The 26,679-nt window shown below is 41.5% G+C and overlaps 1 protein-coding gene across 1 annotated transcript in view; it reads left to right on the top strand.

Moving 5' to 3' along the window:
* TPO (thyroid peroxidase) overlaps positions 1-26,679 on the top strand; it is a 139,424-nt gene that overhangs the window by 17,950 nt on the left and 94,795 nt on the right. The window contains exons 4-6 of the mRNA XM_029596874.1: positions 13,892-14,061; positions 22,829-22,961; positions 24,671-24,800. Coding sequence (XP_029452734.1) covers positions 13,892-14,061; positions 22,829-22,961; positions 24,671-24,800 — 433 coding nt within the window. The remainder of the gene's footprint in view (positions 1-13,891; positions 14,062-22,828; positions 22,962-24,670; positions 24,801-26,679) is intronic.

Genomic DNA, 26,679 nt, shown 5'->3' on the forward strand with positions numbered 1-26,679 from the left:
CCTGTTAAGAATTGTGATAGTTTAGGGATAATAGACTATGAACTAATTTTGTAAGCCTGTATAAGTTAGGGATGTGCAAAGCCTGAACCTATCGGTTCAGACTTCGTTTTCGGCCTGCCGTGGGAAATGGTTCAGGCCTTTAAAATTTGGGGAGACTCGAATTTCATTTTAGTGTGGACCCCAGGTTTTTTCTCTTAAAATATAAACCCCCTTCCAGTTAAGAGGAAAATCTTCAAAATAGGAGTGAATTAGCTATTTTGAATAATATACATTTAACCCTGATTTTAGTGATTGACTACTTTTAGTCTTGTTGCTGGTCATTCAAAAACTAACATAAGTTACCTAGATATCAATTTAAAAAAACTTAAATTTTAAAAGTCACAACTAAGGGGTTCATTTTCTATAGCTTTTGCACGCGAAAAGGGACTTTTCACATGCGATAGCTAGATCGGGGCAGAGTTGGGGCGGAGTCGGCACCAGAAGGGGAGGAGTTGGGGTGGCACTGGGGCAGATGCGGTGAAGACATCACTGACCAATAGCGCCACCTTTCATGGTGGCGCTATTGGTTTGCGAAAGCCGGCCCCCCACTTCGCCCCCCACCCCCTGATACCGCGCGATTCACTAAGGCCTGCGATTTTAGAAAATCCAGGCCTAAATGACACAAACTAACATCACCCAGTTATCACATTAAACTAAGATGTAATAAATTGAGAGACATGCCTACTTTATAATTAGCTTTAAACTTTAGCAGCTTAATCAAATTAAGATGCAGATAGAAGTCCAGCAGTGAATTGGGGGCTATACGGTCTTTTACAGTGATTGCCACATGTATGATTATCTACCTGTTGGTGAAGTACTGTATGTGTGCACTTGGTGCAAATTTCTCTTAGCTTTCAGAGAATGAGTCCAATCTCTGGAGGAGCAGAGTGAGAGACTTGGAGGAGCAAAGACAGACAGAGATGTATATAGAGAGGACCTTCAGGGCATAGTAGAGTGGTCCCAGCTCCAGTCAAGTAGTCCTTGTGCTGCTTTGAAGGAGCAAGCTAATCAGGCAGGAGACCATCAGCTTAGTTTGGCAGAAAGTGATCCTGTAGCTAAGACCTGCCCTCCAGTAGATGCCTTATTCTCTCACATCGAGGATGTGTCTCCAGGCCAGTGTGCCCAGGAGAGAAGGGCTTGGAAAGCCATTATAGTTGGTGATTCAATCATTAGAAATGTAGATAGCTGGATGGCTGGTGGGCATGAGAATTGCTTTGTAACTTGCCTGCCTGGTTATGCACTATCTAGAAAAGATTTAAGAGAGTGCTGTGAAGGCATCAACTGTTATTGTACATGTGGATACCATTGAAATAGGAAGGTGCAGGAGGGAGTTTCTGGAGGCTAAATTTAGGAACTTAGAGAGAAAACTGAAACCAGAACCTCCAGGATTACATTCTCTGAAATGCTCCCTGTTCCACGTGCAAGACAGCAGAGGTAGACTTAGCTCGAAAATCTTAATATGTGGATGAGACAATGGTGCAAGGAAGAGGATTTCAGATTATTTAGGAACTGGGCAACATTCTGATGAAGGGAGAGCCTCTTCTGACAGGATGGACTTCACTTTAACCTTTGTGGAACCAGGTTGCTGGCATTAACCTTTAAAAAGGAGATAGAGCAGCCTTTAAGCTAGGAGAGGGACCGTGGGATGATTGTGTCTGGTGATCTGAAGGTGAAAAAGCAATGTAACAAGTCATGTGGTAGCTAAAACCAGAAAGATGCTGAGATGATAATGCCCTTGTACAGGTCCTTGGTGAGGCTTCACCCGGTGTAGTGTGTGCAAGTTTGGAGACCATATCTCCAGAAAGATAAAGACAGAATGGAAACAGTCCAGAGAAAGGTGACTAAAAAGTTGTGAGGTATATTTCAGTAGGCTGAAGGATCTAAATATGTACAACCTGGAGGAGAAGAGGTGCAGGGGAGATATGATACAGACCTTCAGATATCAGATGGATATTAACAATGCACAAAGTTCAAACCTTTTCCGTTGGAAAGGAAACAGTAGAACTAGGGATCATGAAATAAAACTCCAAGGGGGATGACTCAGAAACAATATCAGGAAATATTTCTTCAAGGAGAGTGTGGTAGATGCCTGGAATGCCTCCTAGAAAAGGTAGTGAAGATGAGAACAGTTAATGAATTCTAAAGGGCATGAGACAAATACTGTGGATCTCTAAAAGCTTGAAGAAAGGGATGGTATAATATTTCTGCATGGGGGTAACCTGCATGGAGCAGCAATTACTACCATAAGAAAATTACTGGGATGGACCATTTAGTCTTTATCTTCTCTCATTATTATGTTACTGTGAAAACTGATAGTCACTCAGAAGTACATGGTTCAAAATGATGTATCTTTGAAGGGTGCTAACAAAACAGGGAAGTTAGGGCATCTTGATAGCAATATTGCAATGAATGCTAAGTAGTCCAGATGCCTTTAAGTAAAGAGCAGATCAATTCCAAATTATCTATGTCAACAGATAAACAGGTTGTTATTACAAACAACATTCTTTGAAATGTATGTATACACATTTTAGAAGTCTAAATAATAAGATGGAAGATTTAGAATGTGTAGCACTGAGTAAAGAGGTAGATATAATAAATAGACACACTGTTCCAATCAGGCAACATACTAGAGTTTTCAGGAGATCCACTGGAGGCAGTGCAAGGAAATGTATCTACTGAAAACTCTATGGCTTGTGGCACTGGATGACCACAGTTGCCTACCCCTGCTATATACAAAGAATGAAAAAGGGTTCAGGGATCAAAAGTCTTGAAATGTGTATTAGAGTGATTCTTTCTGTAAGGCATCATAGTTTTTTTTATTTTGCATTTGGAAATATTTTATGGTGTACTATAAGAATGCTGAAAATATGATTTCATGAACATGATAAACATTTAAAGTTCAGTTTATTGGTTTATTTATTTATAAACACAGGTGTTAAAATGGGTGTGTTGAGTATACGGCCTGCCATTTTACATGGGTTAAACATAGTTAGTCCTGGTGGAATTCTGTGCTACTGCAGAATTTCCCCTTCACTATGTAGAATCCAGACCACATTACTGCTCTTGCAGGTAGGATAGTAGCATCATGGTTTGTCAGTCTCCAGACAGGGAAGAGGGATGAGAGTGTGTGTGTGTGTGTGTGTGTGTGTGTGTGAGAAAGAGAGAGGGGGAGAAAGAGAGTGAGGGGGAGAGAGAGAGAGCAAGCTCTGTATGAGGGAGAATATGACTTTCTCTCTCTCTCTCTCTGTATATCTACCACTGTAAGTTGGGCACTTTCAACTCGGAGTGGGTTGGGCAGTGTTACATTGGTCTGCCTAGGGCATTACAGACCCTTGCAGCAGCCCTGTGCAAAGCACTGGCAAGATCCAACCCTCCAGATGTTAGAAGGTAGGCTCCTCATGGGGTTTGGATCTCCCTATCTATCTCCTTTCTCTATGATAGTAAACAAAAGTTTGCATTCCTGGTGGTAAAAAGCCCCATAAAATGTACAAAATCCAAAAATCTCTCTTCTTTCTGAGTAGGCAAGAACTGATGGCAAAAGAATTCCAAAACAACCAGAACAAAAATCACTCCAAAAATAGTGCTCTATTCTTCTCTGGCAGGTCACTGTTGTCCCTATGTAGCTGAGCAGTAGGGAATAACAGCACCTCTTCTTGGCCTCCTAAGGCAGAGGTGAAAATCCCCCTTAAGTAAGTGCAGATGGCAGGTCAAATTCAGATTGCAGATTGTTGAAAGATTTAAACTCTAAGCCACCCCACCTCCAGTTAAGCATATTACCTGAAAGAAATTATCTGGTGCTCCCATTTCTATTGAAACTTTGAAAATCATTCAGAATCACAAAGAATATGGATTCTCAAATGAAGAAGGTAACATTCTCTGTACAGTTTGATACATTGTGCCAGAAGGAAATCAGTAATGGGGTCATTTTTCAAAACGCGATGGGCTGTTATCGTGAAAACGCCCTAATGCACAAGATAACGACAACATCATGTCGATATAAATTAAATGAGGGAAAGGGGAGGGGTTTGGATGGGGTTTGAGCAAGGATTTAAAAACGTTTGGGGGCCATGTACTGTGGGCAATAATGTTTTACACATTATCGCCGGCAGTAGCACCAGGAGTAGCTACACCTTTTGCAGGGGCGCTATGGGGGCGATAGTGTGCAATGTGGCCACAACCACGATGGCTGAAAATGTACCACCATGACGTGGCAGGGTATACACTATCACCTTCCCCACCTCTTTTCTAGCTGTGGCTCTTCGTTCCACTATATTTATAGTGGAATGAAAATTCCTACAGTAAGTGAGAAAAAAGTAAAGGCTCTTTGTTTTCTGCACTATTATTTAAATGAAAATACTGGATTGCAATGAAATGCAGAATGATAATTTGCAAAAAAAATATTGTGTTATTTTAACAAATAAATATGCAGAATTTTGCAGAATTTAAAAAATGGGTGTGCAGAATTTTGAATGTTTTGTGTAGAATTTTCAATTGTTGGCGCTGAATTACCCAGGAGTAAACAGTTTTCCACATCTCCACTGTAAAAATGGCAAACACGTTGTGCACTCAGGCTCCTCTTTCACAGTTAGTGTGGGTCTGGAGATCTACTGCTCGGGCGCCAGAAGCAGAGAAACAGTGGGCACAGAGCAAGAGATTCGCTCCCTAGAGTGTATGGCCAGGTATCTTTTCCCTATGATCTGGGAGGGGAAAGGCAGAGATTGCGAGGCTGAGGAATTCCTCTTTCCCCCAGTCTGGAACCTGAGCAGAGTAACTATGGGGCCTAGAAATTTATTCCTTGTACTGCAAGAGGAGAGTGACAGGACAGAATCTCCTCCTCTGATTCCAGAAGTGGAAGTAGACAGAGTACAAGCCTGTAGATTCTCCTTCACTGAAGCAGAAAGAATACAGGGAAAAGTTTACAAAACAAACTTTCTAAATTTATTGCAAGTTTTCACTTGTTAATTATAAAAAATGGTCCTTGAGATTTGTTGGATCTCATGATCTGCAGAAGAATTTACGGAGTCACAATTTTAAAGTGAAAAATAAGACCAGAGCTTTAACTCATGTACTCCGTTCTTGTCCTCTTTGATTGTGCTGAAAACACTGAATTGTTTGCTGCATGGATTTGTTAACAAAAAATACATCATAATTGAAAACTGCACACAATTTGTGACTGATTGCCCCGAGCCTTCATTATACTGTGTATAAGAAAGCAGGGCAAGCAGTTAATGAATGCAAATTAAAAATAGGACTGAGCAAGCACTAAACACTGCATATTGCTATTTACAAAATGTTTAGTACTGAAGAAGAGTTCCTTTTTCATTCCAAATTTATAACTGCTACAAAGCAAGAGAAAATTAATTCACATTGGATTTAAGAGGCTTGCTGAAGTAAAAAAAAAAAAAAAAAAAGAAACACAAACCACCTCCCTCCATTTCGTCCTTGTGAGCTTCTTGGATAAGTTTTCTAATATTTAAGTTGAAATTCTCTTGCTTGGTGTCTAGCTGCTTTATGTCACTGGCCGGGCTGCCTGCGTGAGAGCAGGGAATAGCCGGAGGATAAAAGGGGAAGAGTACATTCCTCTCTATTTTACAATCGCTATCTTCTGCTAACCCTCTGTGTCCCATCCACCCACCTACTCCTTCTCCTTTAAGTCCAGGTTAGGTATAGTTGTATGGGTTGTGCATATGCAGGTTCTCTAGGTTCCAGGTTCATGTTAACACTGAATGTTTGCCGCAGCAGGTGAGTCTCCTGGGGGATGGAAGGGACAATGAGGAGCTGGCATGTGGAAAAACACCGCATGCATAAGGCCACAGAGTACGAGCTACAGTGGATTCCAGTTTGGTTACTCAACATGCAAGGCCTTGCGATCCATGGCACGCCGTGGAAAAGATGCTGCCTTAGGACAGGATAAGCCTCATCATCTGGTGTGGAGCCTGTACTGGAACTGTGGAAGTGATCAGGACAGGGCATGTCACAGCAATGACCCTAGTACTAAGTCTGTGAGCATGTGTCAGCACAGGAACTTCATAATAATTACTAGTGGGAGATTGTATAAAGTATTAAAGTTGCAACCACCTTCATTTTCCAATTCCAACTTGTAGTCAGTGTTGATTTGTCATGGGCTATATCCCAGTTTAAGCATAGGTAACACTAAAGAGAAGGAGAACGTTGGAAAGGGGGGAGGCCCTGGTTAATAAACCAAAAAAGAGGTTTTGGAAAATTGTATATAAATGTACTTATTAGTGATCTTAGATAAATAAGTACAGAATTAACGCTAACCAAAATTATAGTAAATAGCAGGTCTAATAGAGATCACAGAAAAACAAATTAAATTCATAGATTAGGATAAATTAGTAGGCATCAGTTGAAGAAATTAAATAATAAATACTTATATGGAAAAGGGAGAAAGGGCAACGTAAGTCATGTTCACTAATGCTCATAGTCTGGGAAATAGAGTTCTGGCTCTAAAGACACTTATGGAAGAAGCTGACTTGGATGTAGTAGCTGTCATGGATAGATATAACTATATCTCAGTCATGGTTTTCCATGACTGAGATATAGTTATACCAAGCTACAATCTATTCAGGAAGGACCAGGCAGGAAGAAAAGAAGGAGGCATGGACCTTTACTTAAAAAAGAATATTAAATCAACAGAATTGCAGGGCTTATGTCATAAAGAAGAGGCACAGTTCTTTAATCTGGAAAGAGGTAATGAAACATCTATTCATGTTGGTGTAATATACAGAACTCCATCACAGACAGAAGGAATGGATAAAGATTTAATGCAGAATATTCACAAAATTGCTCTAAAAGAGAAGGTGTTTAGTTGTAAGGGGATTTGAATCTGCTGAATGAAGAAAGGAGATCCTGGATTCTCTGTAAGGAGAACTGTTCTGTCAACTGGCAATGGAACCTATGCAGGAGGGGGAATACTGGACCTGGTGCTTTCTGACAGGGACAGTATCTCTGATGTTGTAGTGGAAAATTATTTGGCATCTAGTGTGATGTGGTGCAGTTTTAAGATGCAGGAGATGAAAATTCATTCAAAAGCAAGAGTCCTAGTCCTCAGAAAACGAAGTGCCCGATTCACTAAGGCTTTCCTCCAATTCTGTGTCTAGGGGAAAAATGTTTAGTGAATCAGGCCCTAACTTTGTTAATATGAGGAGCACCTCAAACAGTTGCTAGATGGATGGGAAATTCTAGAGAAAGTAGAAGGACAGTGGGTAAAATTAAAAGGAGATATAAAAGCAAAAAAAAAAAAATAACCTTTCGTTAGGAGAATAAATAAAGGAAAGAGAAAAAACAGGCCACTATGGAAATGTAAGAGATAAAAGTCAAGCATAAATAAACTACAAAATATCATAGAAAGAGGAAGACAGGTGATAATATCTGGAAAAGTTAAGAGAAGCTGGAAAAGTAGTAGGGAATACAAAAATTCTAATGGAAGTAAAAATAGCAAATATGTTAAAAAGGGGAAGCAAGACCTATTTTTAGGTATTTTTTGTGACAGAAGGAAGTACAAAAGTGACATTCTGAGACTCAGAAGTGAAGGGGAGGAATATGTAGAACATGATGAGGAAAAAGTGAACTTGTTTAACAAATAATTCTGTTCTGTGGTTGCTGTGGAAGGGCCAAGAGCAGTACTACATACAACAAAGATAAAAAAGATTGATAGTGAGGTAAACCTCAACTGATTTTCAGAAAAGTGTGTTCCTGAGGAGCTAAGCTAATTCAAAGTAGATAAGGTGATGGGGCTGGATGGGATATATCCAAGACTACTAAGGAAATAGAGAAGTTCTGGCAGCGTCTTTGGCTTCTTTAGAATCAGGATTAGTTCTGGAGGAGTGGAAATCGGCAGAAATGGTTCCCATTCATGAAAGTAGAAGTAAGGAAAATGCTGGGAACTATAGTCTGGTTAGTCTGGCCTCTGTGGTGAGAAAATTAATGAAATTGCTGCTAAGACAGAGGATAGTGCAATTTCTGGAAACCAATGGATTGTAAGATCTAAGACAGCATAGTTTTATCAGTGGTAGATCTTGTCAGATGAATCTGATCAATTTCTTTGATTGGATGACCAGTAGGGATGTACAGGGAAAAAAAACGTCTTTGGATCTTTTTCGGGAAGATTCTTTCCTACAAATTTCAGTTCATGAATTGTTTGATTTGTTTTATTCATGAGAAAAAGACTCAAAATCGCCGTCCGATGCCAATACTCAAAATGGCGCCGATCTCCTTTGCCCTCACTATGATGGCGATCGCCTTTGCCCTCACTATGACACACATAGTGAGGGCAAAGGTGATCGGCGCCATTTTGAGACTCAAAATCGCCGTCCGATGCCAATACTCAAAATGGCGCCGATCGCCGTCATAGTGAGGGCAAAGGCGATTTCTTCCGGCACCGGAAAAGTGCACAGAAAGGCAGTAACTGTGCACTTTCCCGGTGCCGGAAGAAATTAGCGCCTACCTTTGGGTCGGCGCTAATTTCTGAAAGTAAAATGTGCAGCTTGGCTGCACATTTTACTTTCTGTATCCTGCGCGCATACCTAATAGAGCCCTCAACATGCATTTGCATGTTGAGGGCGCTATTAGGTGCCGCAGGTTGGAAGCGCATTTTCCTCTCCTTACTGAATAAGGGGTAAGGAAAACACGCGTCCAAGAGCAGGCTAACAGTGCGCTCCGTCGGAGCGCACTGTACTGTATCGGTCTGATAGTTATTAACTTTGTATGCACTTTCCTCTAGGAATTTGTCCAAACCCTGTTTGTGCTGTGACCACATCTACTGGCAACAAATTCCACAGCTTACTTGTGTATTGAGTAGAAAGAGACTTTCTTCAATTTCTTTTAAATCTGCTCTCAATCATCTTTTTTCCATACTGAAGAGCCCTAACCTTTTTAGCCTTTCTTCATTAAAGGAGTCTCCTTCACCTTTTTTGTTGCTCATCTATGTACCTTTTCTAATTCTGCTATATATTTTTTTTTGAGATGGGGAGAACAGAACTGCACACAGTACTCAATATACGGTGATTCCTTTCTGAATAATTCCTAGCATTCTGTTTACTTTTTTGACTGTGGCTGCACACTGAGCTGAGGATTTCAATATACTGACCACAATGACTCCAGTTTCCTTTTCTTGGGTGTAATATGGATCTCCATTGTGTTATTTTTCCCAATGTGTATCACTTTTTACTTGTCAACATTAAATTTCATCTGCTACTTAGATACCCAGTAATAACTGCTTTTCTGTGCACCCTCCGACTTAATATCATGGCGATATTGTCGGAGGTCCTGAAGAGTAAAAAAAGTTTAAAAAAAATTTTTTGAATTCTGCCCACGGCTGTCGGGCCGAAAACCGAATGCTCAATTTTGCCGGCGTCCAGTTTCCGAGCCCGTGGCTGCCAGCGGGCTCGAGAACCGACGCCAGCAAATTTGAGCTTCGGCTATCAAACCCGCTGACAGCCGCCGCTCTGGGCTAAAAGGAGGCACTATGGACGAGCTAGTGTCCCTAGCGCCTCCTTTTGCCTGATTCTACCGCACCACCTCATTTGAATACTGTATCGCGCGCACCGGCGAGTGGCCGGTGCGCGCGCCGGGAGAGCGGGCGTTAGTCCGCTCTCTCGTGTTTTTACTGAATCTGCCTGTAGGTAATTCTGTGAAACCCAGTTCTTGTTGCTGAGATTTGCAATGGGCCACTCTGAAGAGAGAGGATTCTGGGCTCAGAGGTCTTTGGTCTCACCCAACATGGCACTTCTGTTCTTAAGGAAAGGTTTTCAAAGTTTGAGGCTCGTTTTACAAAACTGTGATCCAGGACTGATTTTGCTGACTTCCAATTTACTTTTCTGATTGGAAAACTCATGTTCCTCCTTTTTCCTGAGAACTGAATCTGACTATGGTGCTATTGATAGCCACCAGCCTCAGACATGTTCAATTCAAGCAGTGCTTGCATTGTGCAGTGCTTCATTAATTTAATGTTGGATGATAAATTTATTCAGTACTAAACTATTCATGCCATCCTTGTCCAGGGCAATTTAGTGCTAGCATGGGCATGAATAGAATCCACTTGAAGTGTGACCATCCCCATGTCTGATTGAACAGAATGAGGAAAGATGCCACAGGTTATATTTCTTAAAACATTTATCCATTTATGTGACTCAGGAATTTCATATTAGCAGCATTTTTTTTTAGTTCAGTTTTACAAATTTTCCATGTTGTTTACTGCAAATGCATATATTGAGTGTGGTATGGCCCTGAAGGCCAAAACATTTGAAATCCTTCCAGTTACTTTGAAAAACATGTAATTCTTTTTTTTTTTCCATTTAAAGAAGCCAAACAAAAGCACATGAATATAGAACAAACACTGGTATATATTTTGCAATATATTTTTCATGTATCATATAAAATAATTTTCAGTGAAAAAATAAATATGCTGTGTAACTAAATTGTACAGTGTTTTTCAGTATTATTATTGTAGTACAGAAAGACAAGTTAACAATAACAAATATAATATAATCAGGTGATATCTTTTTTATTGGACTAATTATATATTTTCTGACTGGCTAATCAAGAAATGGACTCAATATATTTTTTTAAATAAGTCCAATAAAAAGGTATCACTTGATATATTTTTTATGATTGACCTCTATTTCCATTCATGCTTGTGACCTAACATGGCAACCACATTACTTTTTGCATTCTAGTACAAATATCTAAATTGAGAGGGAGAGAAGTCTGTAGATTGTGTAAGATCTGTGGCAGCCAAGTAAACAGGCTTGAATAGGCAGGGTGGGAGGACCAAGTTCTGCTCATCTGCTGGTGGCTTCTATGCTTCCGTTACAATAACAAATATATTGAAATTACTAAAAATAACTGGAAAAGCTTATAGAAATTGAAGCTATGCTAAATCCTCATTTCCTGTGAGGCCACATTTTTTAAGTAGAGGTATAAGTAATGAAATTTTGAAACATGCAAAGAGAACATGTTACTGAATATTTCTGCTCTTGAAAGTCCAAGGGGTTATGTGAACAACTCAGATCTTCTGTATCTCACAAACAGATCAATCAGAACAAATGAGGCCGGGGCTGGCCCAAAGCAACCTCTTTCTCTCTGACTGAAGGGGTTTTCAGTTTCTAAGGCTGGATTTGAGAAACTCTTCATCTTTCCACAGAACATATTTTGATTAGTGATTTCTTTAACCAGGAGACTCAAGCTGAATTTTCAGTGCGGGATTTCATTTCTGATCTCAGTTTGAACTTGTACAAAATTCATTAAATGCTCAGAACTAAAATGCATCCCTTTTGCAGTATTCTTCCAAATCCCTTTCTCACATTAGTAATGTCAGCATCTTAAAGAGTAAAACGTGTTATCTGCTACAGGATTTTTTTGCAAACTGTGATCTTTTATTAAAAGGAAATGTGAAGATATATTTTTTGGATGCTGATATTCTGATTGATATCTGTTGAGATCTCATAGTTCAGTACATTGTCCTCTTGTGTACTTCTGATTACCTTTGCATCTGAAAGGGTTTTTTGGAAGAAAATGAAGGTGATAAAATGAAATGCTTGAAAGAAGGTGATTTTCAGCAATGATTCCACTGGAGCTTCATAAAAGAACATTTATATCAGTGGGATTTTTTCTGCAAGAGCAGCTGGTTATGGCATACATTTATGTATGAGGATTTTAATTGTTTGTTTTATATTTTGTTTTGTCTTTTATGGATGTAACATTGTATGTTTTTTGATTTACCTACATGGGGTAGATTTAAAAAAATATGCGCGGGCGTATATGTGCGCGTGCTACCTGGCATGTACACTAGTGTGCCCGATTTTATAACTTGCGCGCGCAGGTGCATATGTTATAAAATCGGGGGTAAGCGTGCGCAAGGGGGTGCACACTAGTGCACCTTGCATGCACCGATGCCCAGGGCTTCCTCCATTCCCTCTAAACTAACCTTCCCACCCCTTCCCACCCCTTCCCATAATCTTTCCCCCCTTCCCTACTCTAACCCCCCCCCCCCCCCCAAATTCTTATTATAACTTTTGTGCCTGCCTAGAGGCAGGCGTAGTTTGCGCGCGTTGGCAGCCTGCTGGCACGTGATCCTCCAACAGCGGCAAATGGCCGCCCCCACCCCACCCCAGATTGGCCCACCCCCAGACAACCCCTTTTGTAAAAGCCTGGGACTTAGACACGTCCCGGGGCTTTACGCCCATTTGCAGGCCTTTATAAAATAGGCCCGGCGCGCGTAAGCCCCCTTACATGCGTAAATCCTCTGGATTTACGTGCGTAGGGCTTTGCAAATCTGGCCCATATTGTAGTTGTGTTGTGTTAAATAATGTATTCATTACTTGTAAACTGAGTTATAAGTAATCATAAATTTGTATAGAGTTATATAACTTATTGTATTACTTATAACTAGCTGTACCCGGCCACGCGTTGCTGTGGCTCAGTCTGGTTAAATGGAAAAGACAGAAAAGAGAAAGCGCACATTTGTAATATGTTTAATTTCACAATGCTTGTGGGTATACAATATTTTTTGTTGTTACATTGTCTGTGCAGATATAGAGATTGTCTGGTTTGCCAACTCTAGCTTTGCTGGGAGTGGGGGTGGAGTGATGCCCAGGTAAACTCTTCCCGTGGTGGCTGAGATCCACGGGCGGCTTGACAGCACTGCCTTTCATCCTCTCCCCCCCCCCCCCCCGCAGTTGCGGGATATTTGGCTTCTCCTTATCTGCGGGACTCAGGAGGCGGGGGAGGAGGGCGAGCTATTCTCTGTTCAGCTCTTTGCGCTTTGGCTGCTGCAGGCTGCAGCTGCATGTGATCTCTTCACAGCCGCTTTCTACTGCATTTGCTCTGCTCCGGCCATCCCAACTCCCTCCCCCCCTTCCCCCGCGGTAGACGGACTGGCTCGGCGACTCTTCTACCCTTTCTTCCTCCTGTGTGTAATTGTCCGGCAGTCCCTATTCCCTCCTCCCTTCCCCAGCAGCAGAGAAATGGGCTGAGCCGTTTCTCAGAGTGGCGACTCGTCTGCCCTTTCCTCCTCCCCTCTGTGACACCCAGCATGTAGCACAGAGCTCTATGGTCCGCACATGCGCGGTAGAGCCGCTCTCTACTGCACATTTGCAGTCCGTTGGGCAGAGCCCATTTATATTGTAGATAGCGTGTGTTGCTTTTACGTCCAACAGATGGCGCTGTTTTTCTAAAAAAGCATGATTTTACCTTTCACAGGTGTGACATCTATATAATATAGGTATATAAAAGCACACCCGTATTCGAATGCAACATTGTGTCAACATTTCAAAGCAATCGGTGAAGAACTTTCGGAGATTTAAGATTTTGAACAAACAAACATTTACATTTTTATTTATATAGATTTTAGATTTATTGAAATATATATATATGTATGTATGATGTTTATTATAGCACATATTTATTATATAGCAACTACAATAGCTCTCCATGCTGCTGTGTTTATATCCTCCAGAGAAGTGACCTCAAATCCAGAAGGGAGATTCATCAAAAGTAATCCAGCAACAAGGTACCAAAGTGGTATAGGAGCTGTATATTTGTATATAATCCATATGAAATAAGACATAAGAATGTAGATTAATAGACTCCAGTGATTCTAATTTTGAAACATGTTGTGCTATTTTGAAAATTATTCTTATTGTATGCATAATTTATTGTTAATTCAAGGGCTATTGTCCAGGAAAACCATTCAATCATTCCCATCAAAATTTTCACTGATGCAATGTTCAAGATTCTACTGATCATTTCTATCAGCACTGAAAGAGTAATATGAAAATATCACTTTTGAAAATACTAGAAAATTATTTTTTTTTTTATATATCTTTAACAGAAATCTCAATCACAGGGCAAAATCTTCCCCTGTTCAGCTGTTAGCTTTTCTAAAACAACCAGAACAAGAGAGTTGGGCTATTTCCCGAGCAGCTGAAATCATGGAAACTACAATACAAATGATGAAAGCCAAAGTCCACCAAACTCACAAACGATCCCTGCATGTGACAGGTAAATACACTAGAGGAAATCAAACAATTTCTACACTCCCTACTAATGGTCAGATTTTAAAACATCAGCGCGCGTAAATCCTGGGGTTTACGCGTGTGGCTGAGCCTTACGTGCACCAGGCCAATTTTTAAACAGGCCAGGCCACACCCGTAAACCCTGGGATGCGAGTAAGTGCCAAGGTCTCAAAAGGGGGCAGTCCAGGGGTGGAGCGGAGCGGCCCTTGCTGTTCTGGAATCTCGCATGCCGGCCGGCTGCCGGCGCACACAAGTTACTTCAGGACAGGACCTGAAGAAATTTGCGAAACATAAGGTACAAAAATAAAAAAATGGGTTTTAGAGGGTGGGGAAGGGGAAGGGAGTTTAGAGTCGGGGGTAGGAAAGTTCCCTCCCAATATGCTCCTAAATTGGAGCGGACTGGGAGGGAACTGGGGGAGCCCTGATCTCGTCACTACACAAATTTGCTTTATTTGACCCCCCCCTTGCTTGCGCCACCCCAGATTTTATAACATGTGCATGCCAGCGTACGTGTCATAAAATCGCACATGGACCGCGCGCATAATTTTTTAAAATCTAGCCCTAATTGTTTGTTTGTTAGCTCAATGAAACATTTTTTTACTTCATTTTCCTGTTGCATAATAGGAAGTAGTAAGATTTATGATCTTATCTGTGTCATTATTCAATATGCTCCTTTAGCAAATAGAAATTTATGGAATATTCTGGAATATCTCTCAGAAAACATTCCATAGGCATATTGATGTAAAGTTGGAATGCCTATGAAATGCAAGTGTATTGTACAATGTATCCAGGTCTATTTTTAAAGTGGTTGTTATTGGAAATGAACTTCTATTTGGCAGAATATACGTTTTGCTCTGATATATTCTTCTCATGGAATGGAATCATGTGTATATTGGACATAAAATGCCTACAGCATTATATAATCATCTGTAATTTAGTTATAGATTATCTCTTCTGTTTCTGTACTTTCTATTTTCATGGAACTACATTAATGCATATTTTCCTATTTTTAAAACAAGGAAATAACTATGTTCCCTGAATGTAATTTGCTTTGAAGTGGCTGACCAGTCACAAAATGCAGAATTTGAATAAACTTCCATGCAAAGCAGACTATGCATGAAAATTTATTATTTAGAAATCCACTTTTTCAAAGTTTTTTCACAAAAGGGGGGTTTGACGTCAAAATAGCACAATACATAGGGCCTGATTTTTAAAAGCATTTACATACTTAAAACTAGGTATTACAAGTTAAATGCACTTTGGAGTCAATTTTTAAAGAACCGCATGGTCATCCATGTGCGAGCAGTTCCCAGTCCACGCACATGGAAGCAGCTATTTTATAACATGCACCCGTCGGTGCGCATGTTAAAAAATAAGGTTCCTGCACGCACATACATGCTAGATTTTAATATTCATGTGCACATGTGTGGTGGGGCAGGACTCGCGCGCACAGGGGGGAGTTTTATAAACTACGTGTGGCAATGCAATTGGCCAGTTCCCAGGGAACTTCCCTATACCCCTTCCAACTCTGCCTCCCTTTTCCCCCTCCTCCCTGACACCTAAAACCCCTTTCCCTATCTTTTTTTTCTATTTCTGAATAGATGAAATAAGTTCCACATGCCGACTGGCTGCAAACGCACACTTACCTGGGACAGGGTCTAATGGTTGCTGTCCCAGCTGGCCCCCTCCCCGCCCAGATCCCACCCCCCAACCCACCCCTTTTTGATCTGCCGGCAGTTCTGCGCATACCAGCAGTTATGCGCGTGGCCTGACCATTTCTAAAATGCGCTCGGCATGCAAACAGCCCGGCCACGCACATATCTGCCGGATTTTATGCGTGCACGCTTTTTAAAATTCAGCCGTTTATGCATGTAAATGCGCCTTTGAAAATTGGTGCATATCTCCACTTATGCACCAATACGCACGAGTATGGGCGCATGCATGCTCATTTTAAAATCAGCCTGAGAGACTTGGACACATGACACAAACCTGAACAGCCCAATACAATGTAAATAATGTATTACCCACCCTCTTCAATATCTACCTCCTCCCTCTCTGCCATCTACTCTCAAACCTCAAGCTTACTCATTACCTTTATGCAGACGACATACAAATCCTTCTTCCGATTACAGAATCCCTTCAAAAAACGATCACTTACTGGAACGAATGCCTTCAGCCTATTAAAAATTTACTCTCAAGCCTCAACTTAGTATTGAATGCTAATAAAACTGAAATGCTCATTGTCTCCCAGGATCCACTCAGAATCTCTTCCAGCCTCTCTCTACCAAACGCAAATAACACGTTCTCACCTGACGTCAGAGACCTTGGAGCATGGCTAGACAACCATCTAAACCTAAAAAAGTTCGTAAATAATACCACAAAGGACTGCTTTTACAAACTGCAAGTCCTCAAAAAACTTAAACCCCTCCTTTACTTCTCCGACTTCAGGCTAGTACTACAATCCATCATTCTTTCTAAGCTCGACTATTGCAACTCCCTGCTTCTAGGAATACCCACCAACACTATCAAACCATTACAGATGGTTCAGAATTCAGCGGCTAGAATACTAACAAGCACTAACAAAAAAGATCATATCACCCCAATCCTTCGTAATCTACATTGGCTTCCCATTAAACAAAGGATACTCTATAAGGTACTCACTATCATCCACAAAGCGACAAACAAACTAGCTCCCATCACATTAACCTCTCAACTCCAACCGCACACGTCTTCCAGACCAATCAGAAGCGCATACAGAGGAACACTGCATGCTCCGCAAATAAAATCTTCATTGAGCAAACGAGCGATTTCTTCAGCAGGCCCCCACCAGTGGAACACGCTTCCCCCAGATCTAAGATTAGAAACTAGTCACCAAGAATTCAAAAAAAGACTTAAGACCTTTCTTTTCAAACAAGCCTTCCCAGACGCTTAATTCTACTCTGACGGACAGACATCCTATATATTAGGTATCTCCTAATCATGGACACCACACCAAGTCCTATTTTAAGACTCTGCAACTGAACAACTATCTTTGAGTTCAAAAAATTCATTTCTACATATATATTTGGCACTGTTAATATGCCTTTATTCTACATTAAATAGTTATACTGCTTATATTAAATAATATAATCTTTATGTATTACCAGTTAAACTATAATTTTATCACTAGGTTAAATTGTCATCTAGTTAAATTGTCATCTAGTATTACCAGTTAAACTATAATATTTATTTATCACTATGTTAAATTGTCATCTAGTTATATTGTTCCACATGTTCTACAGTTCTATGTAAACCTCCACTCTCTGTTGGGCAGTTCATTGTTTTATGTAAACCGGAGTGATTTGTAGTCCCTACAAGAACTTCGGCATATAAAAATTAAAAATAAATTAAATAAATAAATAAATAAATAATGTTGTTTTTTTTAAGGTTTATCTCATTCTGTTGGTACAATGTATAAGTGTGCACTCATACTGTGTGAATTCACAGCACCTGAGCAATTGAAATCCTGGTTTACCAATAAAAGTTCATAGTTATTTAAAAATAATTGCTACTATAATATTTTGCAAAAACGTACTGTAGATGCTCAAATCCAATAACAGTGGTGTTCCAGCACTCCCATGCTTTCTTGGGGATATAACATTCAATTCTGTGCATAACCGACTGTCATCACAGGCCCCAAAATGTTTCTTTTGACTTAATGTCTCCACTAATACTTGCATAAATACCCGGGAAAACTGTCATCCTATTGAGAGTCCTTTGTAAGTATGCTGTGGCAGTCAAAAAAGCAAACAGAATGTTAGGAATTATTAGGAAAGGAATAGCAAATAAAATGGTGGATGTCATCTTAACTCTGTATCGCTCAATGGAGAGACCACACCTTGAATAATGTGTGCAATTCCGGTTACCACATCTCAAAAAAGATATAGTTGCACTGAGAAAGTACAAAGAAGGGTGACCAAAATGATAAAGGGTATGGAATGGAAAGGGCTGTTCAGCTTGGAAAAGAGACGGCTGAGGGGGGGGGGGGGGGGGGGGGGATATGATAAAGGTGAACAAAATCATGAAGGTAAATGTAAATTGGTTATTTACTCTCAGAAAATAAAATGATGAGGGGGCACTCCATGAAGTTAGCAACCCTGGGAGGAGCCCATAGGGACCCGGACTGCTTAGACTTAGGTGGGCCTCGAAGGGTCTCCTAAGAGAATGAAAGTCCAGCGTGCCCACGGAGACAGGAGGAGCACGATCGGGTTCAAAGGTGGCTGCTAGTTGGAGCAAGGAGAACCAGAACAGAGTTGGTGATGACAAGGCGAGGAACAGAGCCAGAATCTGGAGACGAGGTCAGGCAGGCAAAGGTCAAGATCCAGAGGTCAGTCCAAAGAATGGTCAGCAAAGCAGGGGTCAGGTACCGGAGGTCAGATGAGGTCAAAGGTAGGCTGAGGTCTTGAGGCAGGCGGCAGGCAGGCAGGCAGGTCAGGAACAAGCTAAGGTCTTTGAGGCAGGTAGAAGGCAGGCAGGCAGGTCAAGAGCAAGCTGAAGTGAGTACCAGTAAGACAGTCCGAGGGTACTACCAGGGTAGACAGACAGACGAAAACAGGAACAAGCAGGACACAGGAACTAGGATGCAGGAATAAGTCAGGAACAGAACTGGAACAGAAGGATCCTGGAATAAGACTAGGAACAAGCAGGAACAGGTACAAGCACAGAGGCAATCTTAGAACAAACCGACCCGATTTCCAAGGCAAGGAAGCAGAGACAAGAACTTTTAATTGTATTTATTTTATTTTATTTAGAACATTTTATATACCGGCATTCGTTGTGGACATCATGTCGGTTTACAGTCAACAAGTTAAGTTAGGAAAATTACATTTTAACAGGGAGGTTCAAACTGGGAGATGGGGTAACGAAAGGCAGCTAAGAAAGACAGAGTAAAAAACCAACAAGAACTTCCTTATATTGAGGGATCAATCAGGGCGCGCCGTGGAGCTAGACCCGCCATTGGCCCTACATGAGTCCGGGCAGTCCGCGTGTGCATATGAGCATGGGTAACATGGCCAAGGACGCCGAGCCTCGGCGTGAGGCCTGGCGCGCAGTGAAAGGCCCAGCGACCCCCGCCGTGGGACGCAGGGGCCTGGCGGGACTGGCAACTACCGCGAGGAAGGTCGTCCCGGGACCTGCTATGGAACCATGAAGATGAGCAGGTCCGCGCGCGGGACGGCTGTGGACAGGGCGCTTAACAGTACCCGCCCTTCTATGCCTCCGCCTACACGGCTGTGGTTTCTCAGGGTACAATCTATAGAAGGTCCTCAGAAGATCCTTATCAGGGCATGTTTTGGGAGGGTTCCAAAGAATTCTCCTCGGCCCCATAGCCCTCCCAGGCTAAGAGGTATTCCCACTTGCCTCGGCGTCGCCGGACATCGAGAACCTCTCTTACCTGGAGAGAAGTGTCAGGTTCTGCAGAGATACGCGGAGCAGGAGGGTCTTTGTGTGAGGGCCAGGAGGGGATCAATGGCTTCAACAGGGACACGTGAAACATGTTGTGGATACCCAATGAACGAGGTAGCTGGAGTTGATATGAGACAGTTCCCAGGTAGAGAGTCCATCAAGCTAGGTTGAGAGAACATTGCACAAATCTCATCTTTGGGTGAGTTTCCTAAGTCTGAAGGTCATCAAATCTTCACAAGAGAGCAGTGTTCTGTTCACACATCTCACTTTGAATGTCAAAGTGGCCCCTAACCCCTACACTAATATCTAAACCTCACCTCGAGTTACTAGGTGGGCCTCCCATAGAGAGATAAATAGCTCTAGTGTGAGGGCATCATGGCTACTCTCTCTCTCCCCCCCCCCCCCTTTGCATTGCACCAAACATTATGGTGCTTTCACATGCGTTAAAGGCTTTTTTTGCATGCAAAAACGCCATATAGCACTTTGATAAATGACCCCCATAGTTTGAAACTTTACTATGTGACTGTGACTTTTTATTGTGTGGTTTTTGTCTTAAGTTTTAACTAGGTTAGAGGTTTGGGACCCACATGACCTTGCATGCTAGAGTGCCACTGGCAAATATTTCATATGCATGATCATGTGGTTTAGGCCTTTAAAAGGAAAGCAAATTGTATGCTCCCAAGAAATAGCAGCAAGAGCAGAATATGAAACTCCTTAATATGGAGCATCAGAACTGGCTTATGTTGCCTTCACCAGAGAGTATATTCTTTTCTAATAATTGGGTACAGGGCATATATGTGAGATGGGCACTGTCTAGCTAGTATTCACCTCCATACGCTGTCAAGTAGAATAGATGTTGAAATGCTTGGCAATGTCTTCACTCTGTTGTTGACCAAAAGGTTGTATAGCTGTGCTCTGTGGGGGAGGAGTTTGGCTTTCCAGGCAGCTGGAAAACCACGTCATGGGAAGAAAAACTCCATTGCCACGTCTGACTGTTTTCTCCTTAGGCCTACGCTTAGTATAAAGAAAATGTTTGCTCCGACCGCAGCATATGAACAGCCCCCAGCTAACAGGAAGTCAGCAGGAAACATATTTAGTGCAAAGCTCTTGCAGCAGCTCATGACCTACTTGCATTTATGTGCCTTTCACACCTAGATAGTTTAGAACAAATGACCAGCTAATGACCTCCCCCCTCCCTGCCTGAAGACTGACCGCTTGCACCTACTGCCCACTTGCACCCACGTAGTAAAAGGTCAGCATAAACACTTGTGGTGGAAAACATTGTAGCAGGAAAATATGTGACGTATGTATCATATCAAATACTATGAGATCATTTACAATAAAGGAGCAGCCTTCCCAAAAGCCTGGAAGAGCACGCTTCACCCTGAAGACCGTCTGAGGTGTTTTCATTGCGACAGTGCTCATGTCATAGTTTCATTACAGCACACATGAGGCAGCTATACAAAACCATTAGTTGCCTCTATAGTGAAGATATATTACCTCTGCCCAAACAATGAGCCTTCTCTCTGTTGTCACAAAACTCTTTAGCCAGAAGCTTACTTGAAAAATAAATTAACCACTTGGTGTTGTTAAGAACAAATCTTCACAAGAGAGCACTGTTCTGTTCGCACATCTCACTTTGAATGTCAAAATGGCCCCTAACCCCTACAGTAATACCTAAACCTCACCTCAAGTTACTAGGTGGGCCTCCCATAGAGATATAAATACCTATCTAGTGGGAGGGTATTATGGCTTGGTGCTCTCTCTCTCTCTCTCTCTCTCTGTCTCTCTCTCATTTCTATCCATAAAGATTTGATTGTGCAGTCTGTGATGAGGCAAGACTCACATGCTTTCAATATGTTCCACAGCAACAGGACACCACACACAATAGTAGCTGTGAATTGTGTACAGTTCTGCTACACTGGAACTTACAGAAAGCTGTTGCCACAGCTGTGTTACTCCCGCATTGCACAAGTGAAGCTAGGGCTAATTGACATAGCAAGACAAATAGTGGGAATACTATGTGAGCCTCACCACCCATTGGCAAGCAATGCTGTTTTGCCATAGGCTGGCGAGTCACATCTAAGCAGCAGCTTTCTGGACTGCTCACCCAGAGCTCACCAGTATAAATATTGTCCCAGTGCTTCTTTCTTTACTATCTGGTGCAGCCATAGCTGAACCACTGGAGTGTAAATGAATAGCAAGGTGCTCCTTAGTGTACACTTTTCTGGGCATGGGTATTCTGTGCTGAAAAGCCATAGGATGCTTGCAGACTCTCTTGGGAAGGTCTACTTACAGGAACAGGAACAGGAACAAAGTAGCTGATGTCTAGGCTTAGCCATCTACACAAAAAGATGTACCTCAGGCTTTCCTACCCCCGTGCTCGAAACAGCTAGCAGGAAAGGTGGTTCGTTTCTTGTACTCTGAGCCCTCTACTTTTTATATGTAAGAACATAAGAACATAAGATATACCATATTGGGTCAGACCAAAGGTCCATCAAGCCCAGTATCCAGTTTCCAACAGTGGCTATTCCAGGTCACAAGTACCTGGCAGGATCCCAAAAGGTCAATAGATTCCATACTGCTTATCCCAGGGATTAGCAGTGGATTTCCCCAAGTCCACCTTAATAATATTTTATGGACTTTTCTTCTAGGAATTTGTCTAAACCTTTTTTAATCCCAGCTACACTAACTGTCTGCACCACATCCTCCAGCAATGAATTCCAGAGTTTAATTATGTCTTGAGTAAAAAATATTTTCTTTCATTTATCATAAATGTGTTACAGCCAATCTGTGTTTATGCGCTCCACTCCACTCCACTCATTATTTTATAGACCTCTATCATATCTCCCTTGAGCAGTCTCTTCTCCAAACTGAAGAGCCCTAACCTCTTTTGCCTTTCCTCATAGTGGAATCATTCCAACTCCTTTAGCAATTTAGTCACACTTCTCTGTTCCTTTTCTAATTCTGCTATGTCCTTTTCAAAATGCGGAGACAAGAACTGCACACAATACTCAAGGTTGATACTATTTTATGTAATTCATGATGAATCTTAGCAGTAGCACCTTGTTCTCTTCCATGGTATACTGTAATCAGAACAGCTGAGTAAATGACTTTTCAAAAGTACCCAGGGAACAAGAGAGAAAATCAAATGTAAAGGATATACAATTATTTTATTTTCAGACTTTAAACTAGTCTACATTTCTGCTGTTTTATGCTGATGGCAGTTAATCAAAATCTTTGCAGACATGAATACTACAGCACAGTTTCTTCGATGGGATTCCAGAGTACATCTTTTGCTTTGTTTGCAGATCTGTTATCATTTGAAGTACTCAGCTTGATTGCCAATGCTTCAGGATGCCTTCCATATATGCTGCCTCCAAAATGTCCAAACCATTGTTTGGCTAATAAATACAGACTAATCACGGGGGCCTGCAATAACAGGTATTTAATATCTATTAACTATATTGCAGTATGGTGGTGGTGGGGTCCTATTTTGTACTTTCTAGAACTATGATTGTTTTTATTTATGTGAAAGGGTCTGTCCTTCTCTAAGACAGATTCACCCCTTGTGTCTGCACACAGATTTCTGCAGCTGGACCTTTCCCATTTAACACTCAGCCAGTTCCTTCAGTTCTCCTACAAATTGGACACCAATTCTGTTCCAAACAATTTAATTCAGTGTCATCTGGAATTAAACAAATATAGAGAATAATAACTCCTTGCTGGTGAGGTTGCCTCCTCTCACTTTGCGGGAAATATACAAAAAAGGAGATCAGGCTGTTTAATAATTACATATATTTCACATAATACAATTAGGGGAATTTTAAAAGCGCATCAATTAGGGGATACGCAAATATGTCATAAAGTCATGTGCCAAGCGCGATTTGAAAAGCTGCCGGATACGCATGTATCTCCCGCTGACCAAAACAAATTTTAAAAAAGGAATGGGGTGGGGGGCATGGTCTGGGCAGGGCATGGACGTTCCTGGATTTCACATTGCAATTAGCACGTAAATACTCACGCGCAGAAGCACGTGCTGGGGTCCCATGCTGAGTAACTTTACTTCTGCTATGGATGGCATTTAAGTCATAAAAGGAAAAAAAAAACTAAACAGATCAGTGGGTTTTAAAGGTCTGAGCTAACAGGGGAGAAGGGAGGCTGTTTAACTAGAGGGGTCTGGAAGTCCTATTCCTTACCTGGGCAAACTGGGAATTAACTGGGAAAACTAGTAATGGTATCAGTGTCTATTAAAATCCCCCCACTTACTTGGTAGTTGCAGGATTTGCGTGCATGCCGCACCCACTTAAAATTGTGCGCACATGTGCACATGGTCAAGCTACTTTATAACATGCACGCATATACACATGTATGTTATCCAATAACCGCATCCCTGGGCGCTAACCAGCAAACACGTGCACATGTGCAACTGTGCACCTGTTTAAAAGTTACCGCCCCTCAGTCTAACATTCTGAGTTCAACATGTCAGAACAGAGTGACATGAGGCTCACTCCATCCATCTTTTCTCCCCATTTTCATTCCAGGTCACTGTCATATATTGACTCCCTGAAAAATCCCCCTTCACCTTCCTTATTGACTTGGATTCCTGGCTTTCCTTCTTCCTCCATCCATCTCTCCCTCTTCTTATTCTTGGGAATTTTGACTTTTTTTGACTCAAAATTCTTCGCCTTAACTTCCTCATTCAAGTTTTATTACAGAAGTATGTGCATACTCCCGAGGTTGCTAAAATAGGATATATGCATGCATGTGTTACTTGTGGTATATGCTAATTTCACCCTATCCCTGCATAACGCTTTGAAAACGACCTCCTCAAATGATCAAAATCTGGACAATCTTGGGCTGTTCTGCTTATTTTTTTTCTTGCTAATATTTTATTATTTAGTGCAAATGTTATAGAAATCATTCAGTGATCAGCTACAATCTAAATTTCTTTTAAATACTGTATTTTTTTTTTAAAACACACCATCCAGTTTTCAATCTATCAGTTTTAGAATGTGTTACTACAATACTTCTGTAGCTCATTTATGAAAAATTATAGAAATCATGTTTCTACAGAGGCAATAAATATAAACATGTAACAAATACTTTTGGCTGAATTATTGAAAAGGATATTTTTATTTTATTTCCCTCAGAGTCCATCCTAGGTGGGGAGCTTCTAACACAGCTCTAGCTAGATGGCTTCCACCAGTTTATGAAGATGGAATCAGTCAGCCCAAAGGATGGAATCCTAGTCTTTTATATTCTGGCTTTCAGCTGCCATTGGTATGTTGTTACTAAGCCTAACGTTTTTTGCTTATTTTAATTCTAGTAGTAGAAGTTTCAGCCCTCGATTTGTCAATAGGCACACTAGGCCTGTGCCTAGGGCAGCAGAAATATGGAGAGCAGCAGGTTGTCTGAAGATTTGATGCCTTTCAGCTGTGCTGAATCTCACTCAGCAGAGAACAGCCCTCTCTCTATTTCCTGATCCAGTCCCTCCCGTCCAGGCAGCATACAGGGAACCGGAGAGCCCGCAAAAGACAAAGTAAAGGGGGATCATTTTGGGGAGAATAGGAGAGACTGAGTAGATGTCATTGGAGGGTGGGAAGAGAGACTAAGAGATAAGAGGGGGGACTGACAAGGGGGTGTAATTCTGTGTGTGAGAGCTAGGGAACAAGGGTAGGGGGCAGTGTTTGTGTGTGTGAGATAGAAGGGACTGGTTACAAGTGTGTGTGTGTGTGTGTGTGTGTGTGTGTGTGTGTGTATGTATGTGTATGTGATATTGATTGGATGTTAAAAAGGGGATGTAAGGAGGAGCAGGACATAGCATGGTAGGGACACCTCCCTCCAACTCCTCTCCACCCACTGCAATCAAATCCTCCCTCCCTTGATCTTAGATTCTCTATCCCAGATCCTAGAACCTCCCTTCTCCCCAGATCCTGGATCCCACTCCTCAACTCTACCTACTCACTTCTCTAATTCCTGAATTAAAAAAAACCTCCCTCGTGCTCTCTCTCTCCTTGTCCCCATCCGAAATTCCTAATCTTTCCCATCTCCCATCCTCCCCAACCCTAGTTCACTTTCCTTCTCGCACACCTCTCCTTTTCTCCTCACCCCATTCCCGAACCTCCTCCCTGTATTGAAACTTGAGATCATGCTTCTTCACCCAATAAAAACAAGATACATATTACTAATAGTTATAGTGTAAAACCACCTTATTTGTATCATGTAATATAAAAGATGGAAATGTTTGCCAATTTGCTTCAGAATTTTTTTAATTTATGCCATAGGATCTACCCTTGAGCTGCCACAGGAAACTAGGGGACTGTGCCTTAAAACTTCTGCTGCTTGTTGTTTAACCTCGAGTGGGGTGGAGAGAGGGGTGACAGCACCAAGAGTGCCTGGGGTGCCAAAATCCATCACTGCATATTTGTACTATTTTATTTATTTATTTATTTGCGAATATTTGATAATTTCCTTTTCTCCAAAGTTGGTCTCAGGGCAGATTACAATACATATAAATGAAGAGAGGCATTAGTACAGCTTACATCAAACCAGAATTTGGAATTAGTGTAGGGGATCCAGAATAGGAAACCCATTTTTGAAGTTTCAAGACCCAGTTGCAGTAGTCCTGCTGTATGTAACACAGCCCCCTCATCAGGAATTCAGGAAGTTGACCCCTACTGTAGATTTGTTGTAGGTCATAATATTTTGACAGGCAACATAAGGATTTTCCAAAGAAGATGTTGTACTTAAGATTTTGAAACCAGACAGATCTCTTTTGGTCACATAAATCCCCTCTTGTCCAAAAAAAACTATCACAATCTGCTTGCTTTACAGAATCTGTTATGCTTTAGGTTAGTGTGAGACCACGACTGCTGTGATGAGAGAATAAATGCACCTTCACCATGTGCTGCAGACTTCTTTTTGAGAATGCAAACAGTGTTATCATTCACTCCTCTTTATGCAGGCATTCACTGAAACATCAGCCGATGTTGTCATTGCTAATGACTTCCTTGTGTTTAAACCCAGCAGACTCTAGCTGCTGTTTGGAATACCATTTATTAGGGGTGGTAGCACCCCAAAATTTCATTATGGTGTTTCTTTTGTTTCAGAGCTGGGCTATTTCGGGTCTATCCATGGATCATTATTTTTTTTGGCGTTA

This window comes from Rhinatrema bivittatum, chromosome 3, assembly GCF_901001135.1.
Source record: "Rhinatrema bivittatum chromosome 3, aRhiBiv1.1, whole genome shotgun sequence".
NCBI lineage: Eukaryota > Metazoa > Chordata > Amphibia > Gymnophiona > Rhinatrematidae > Rhinatrema > Rhinatrema bivittatum.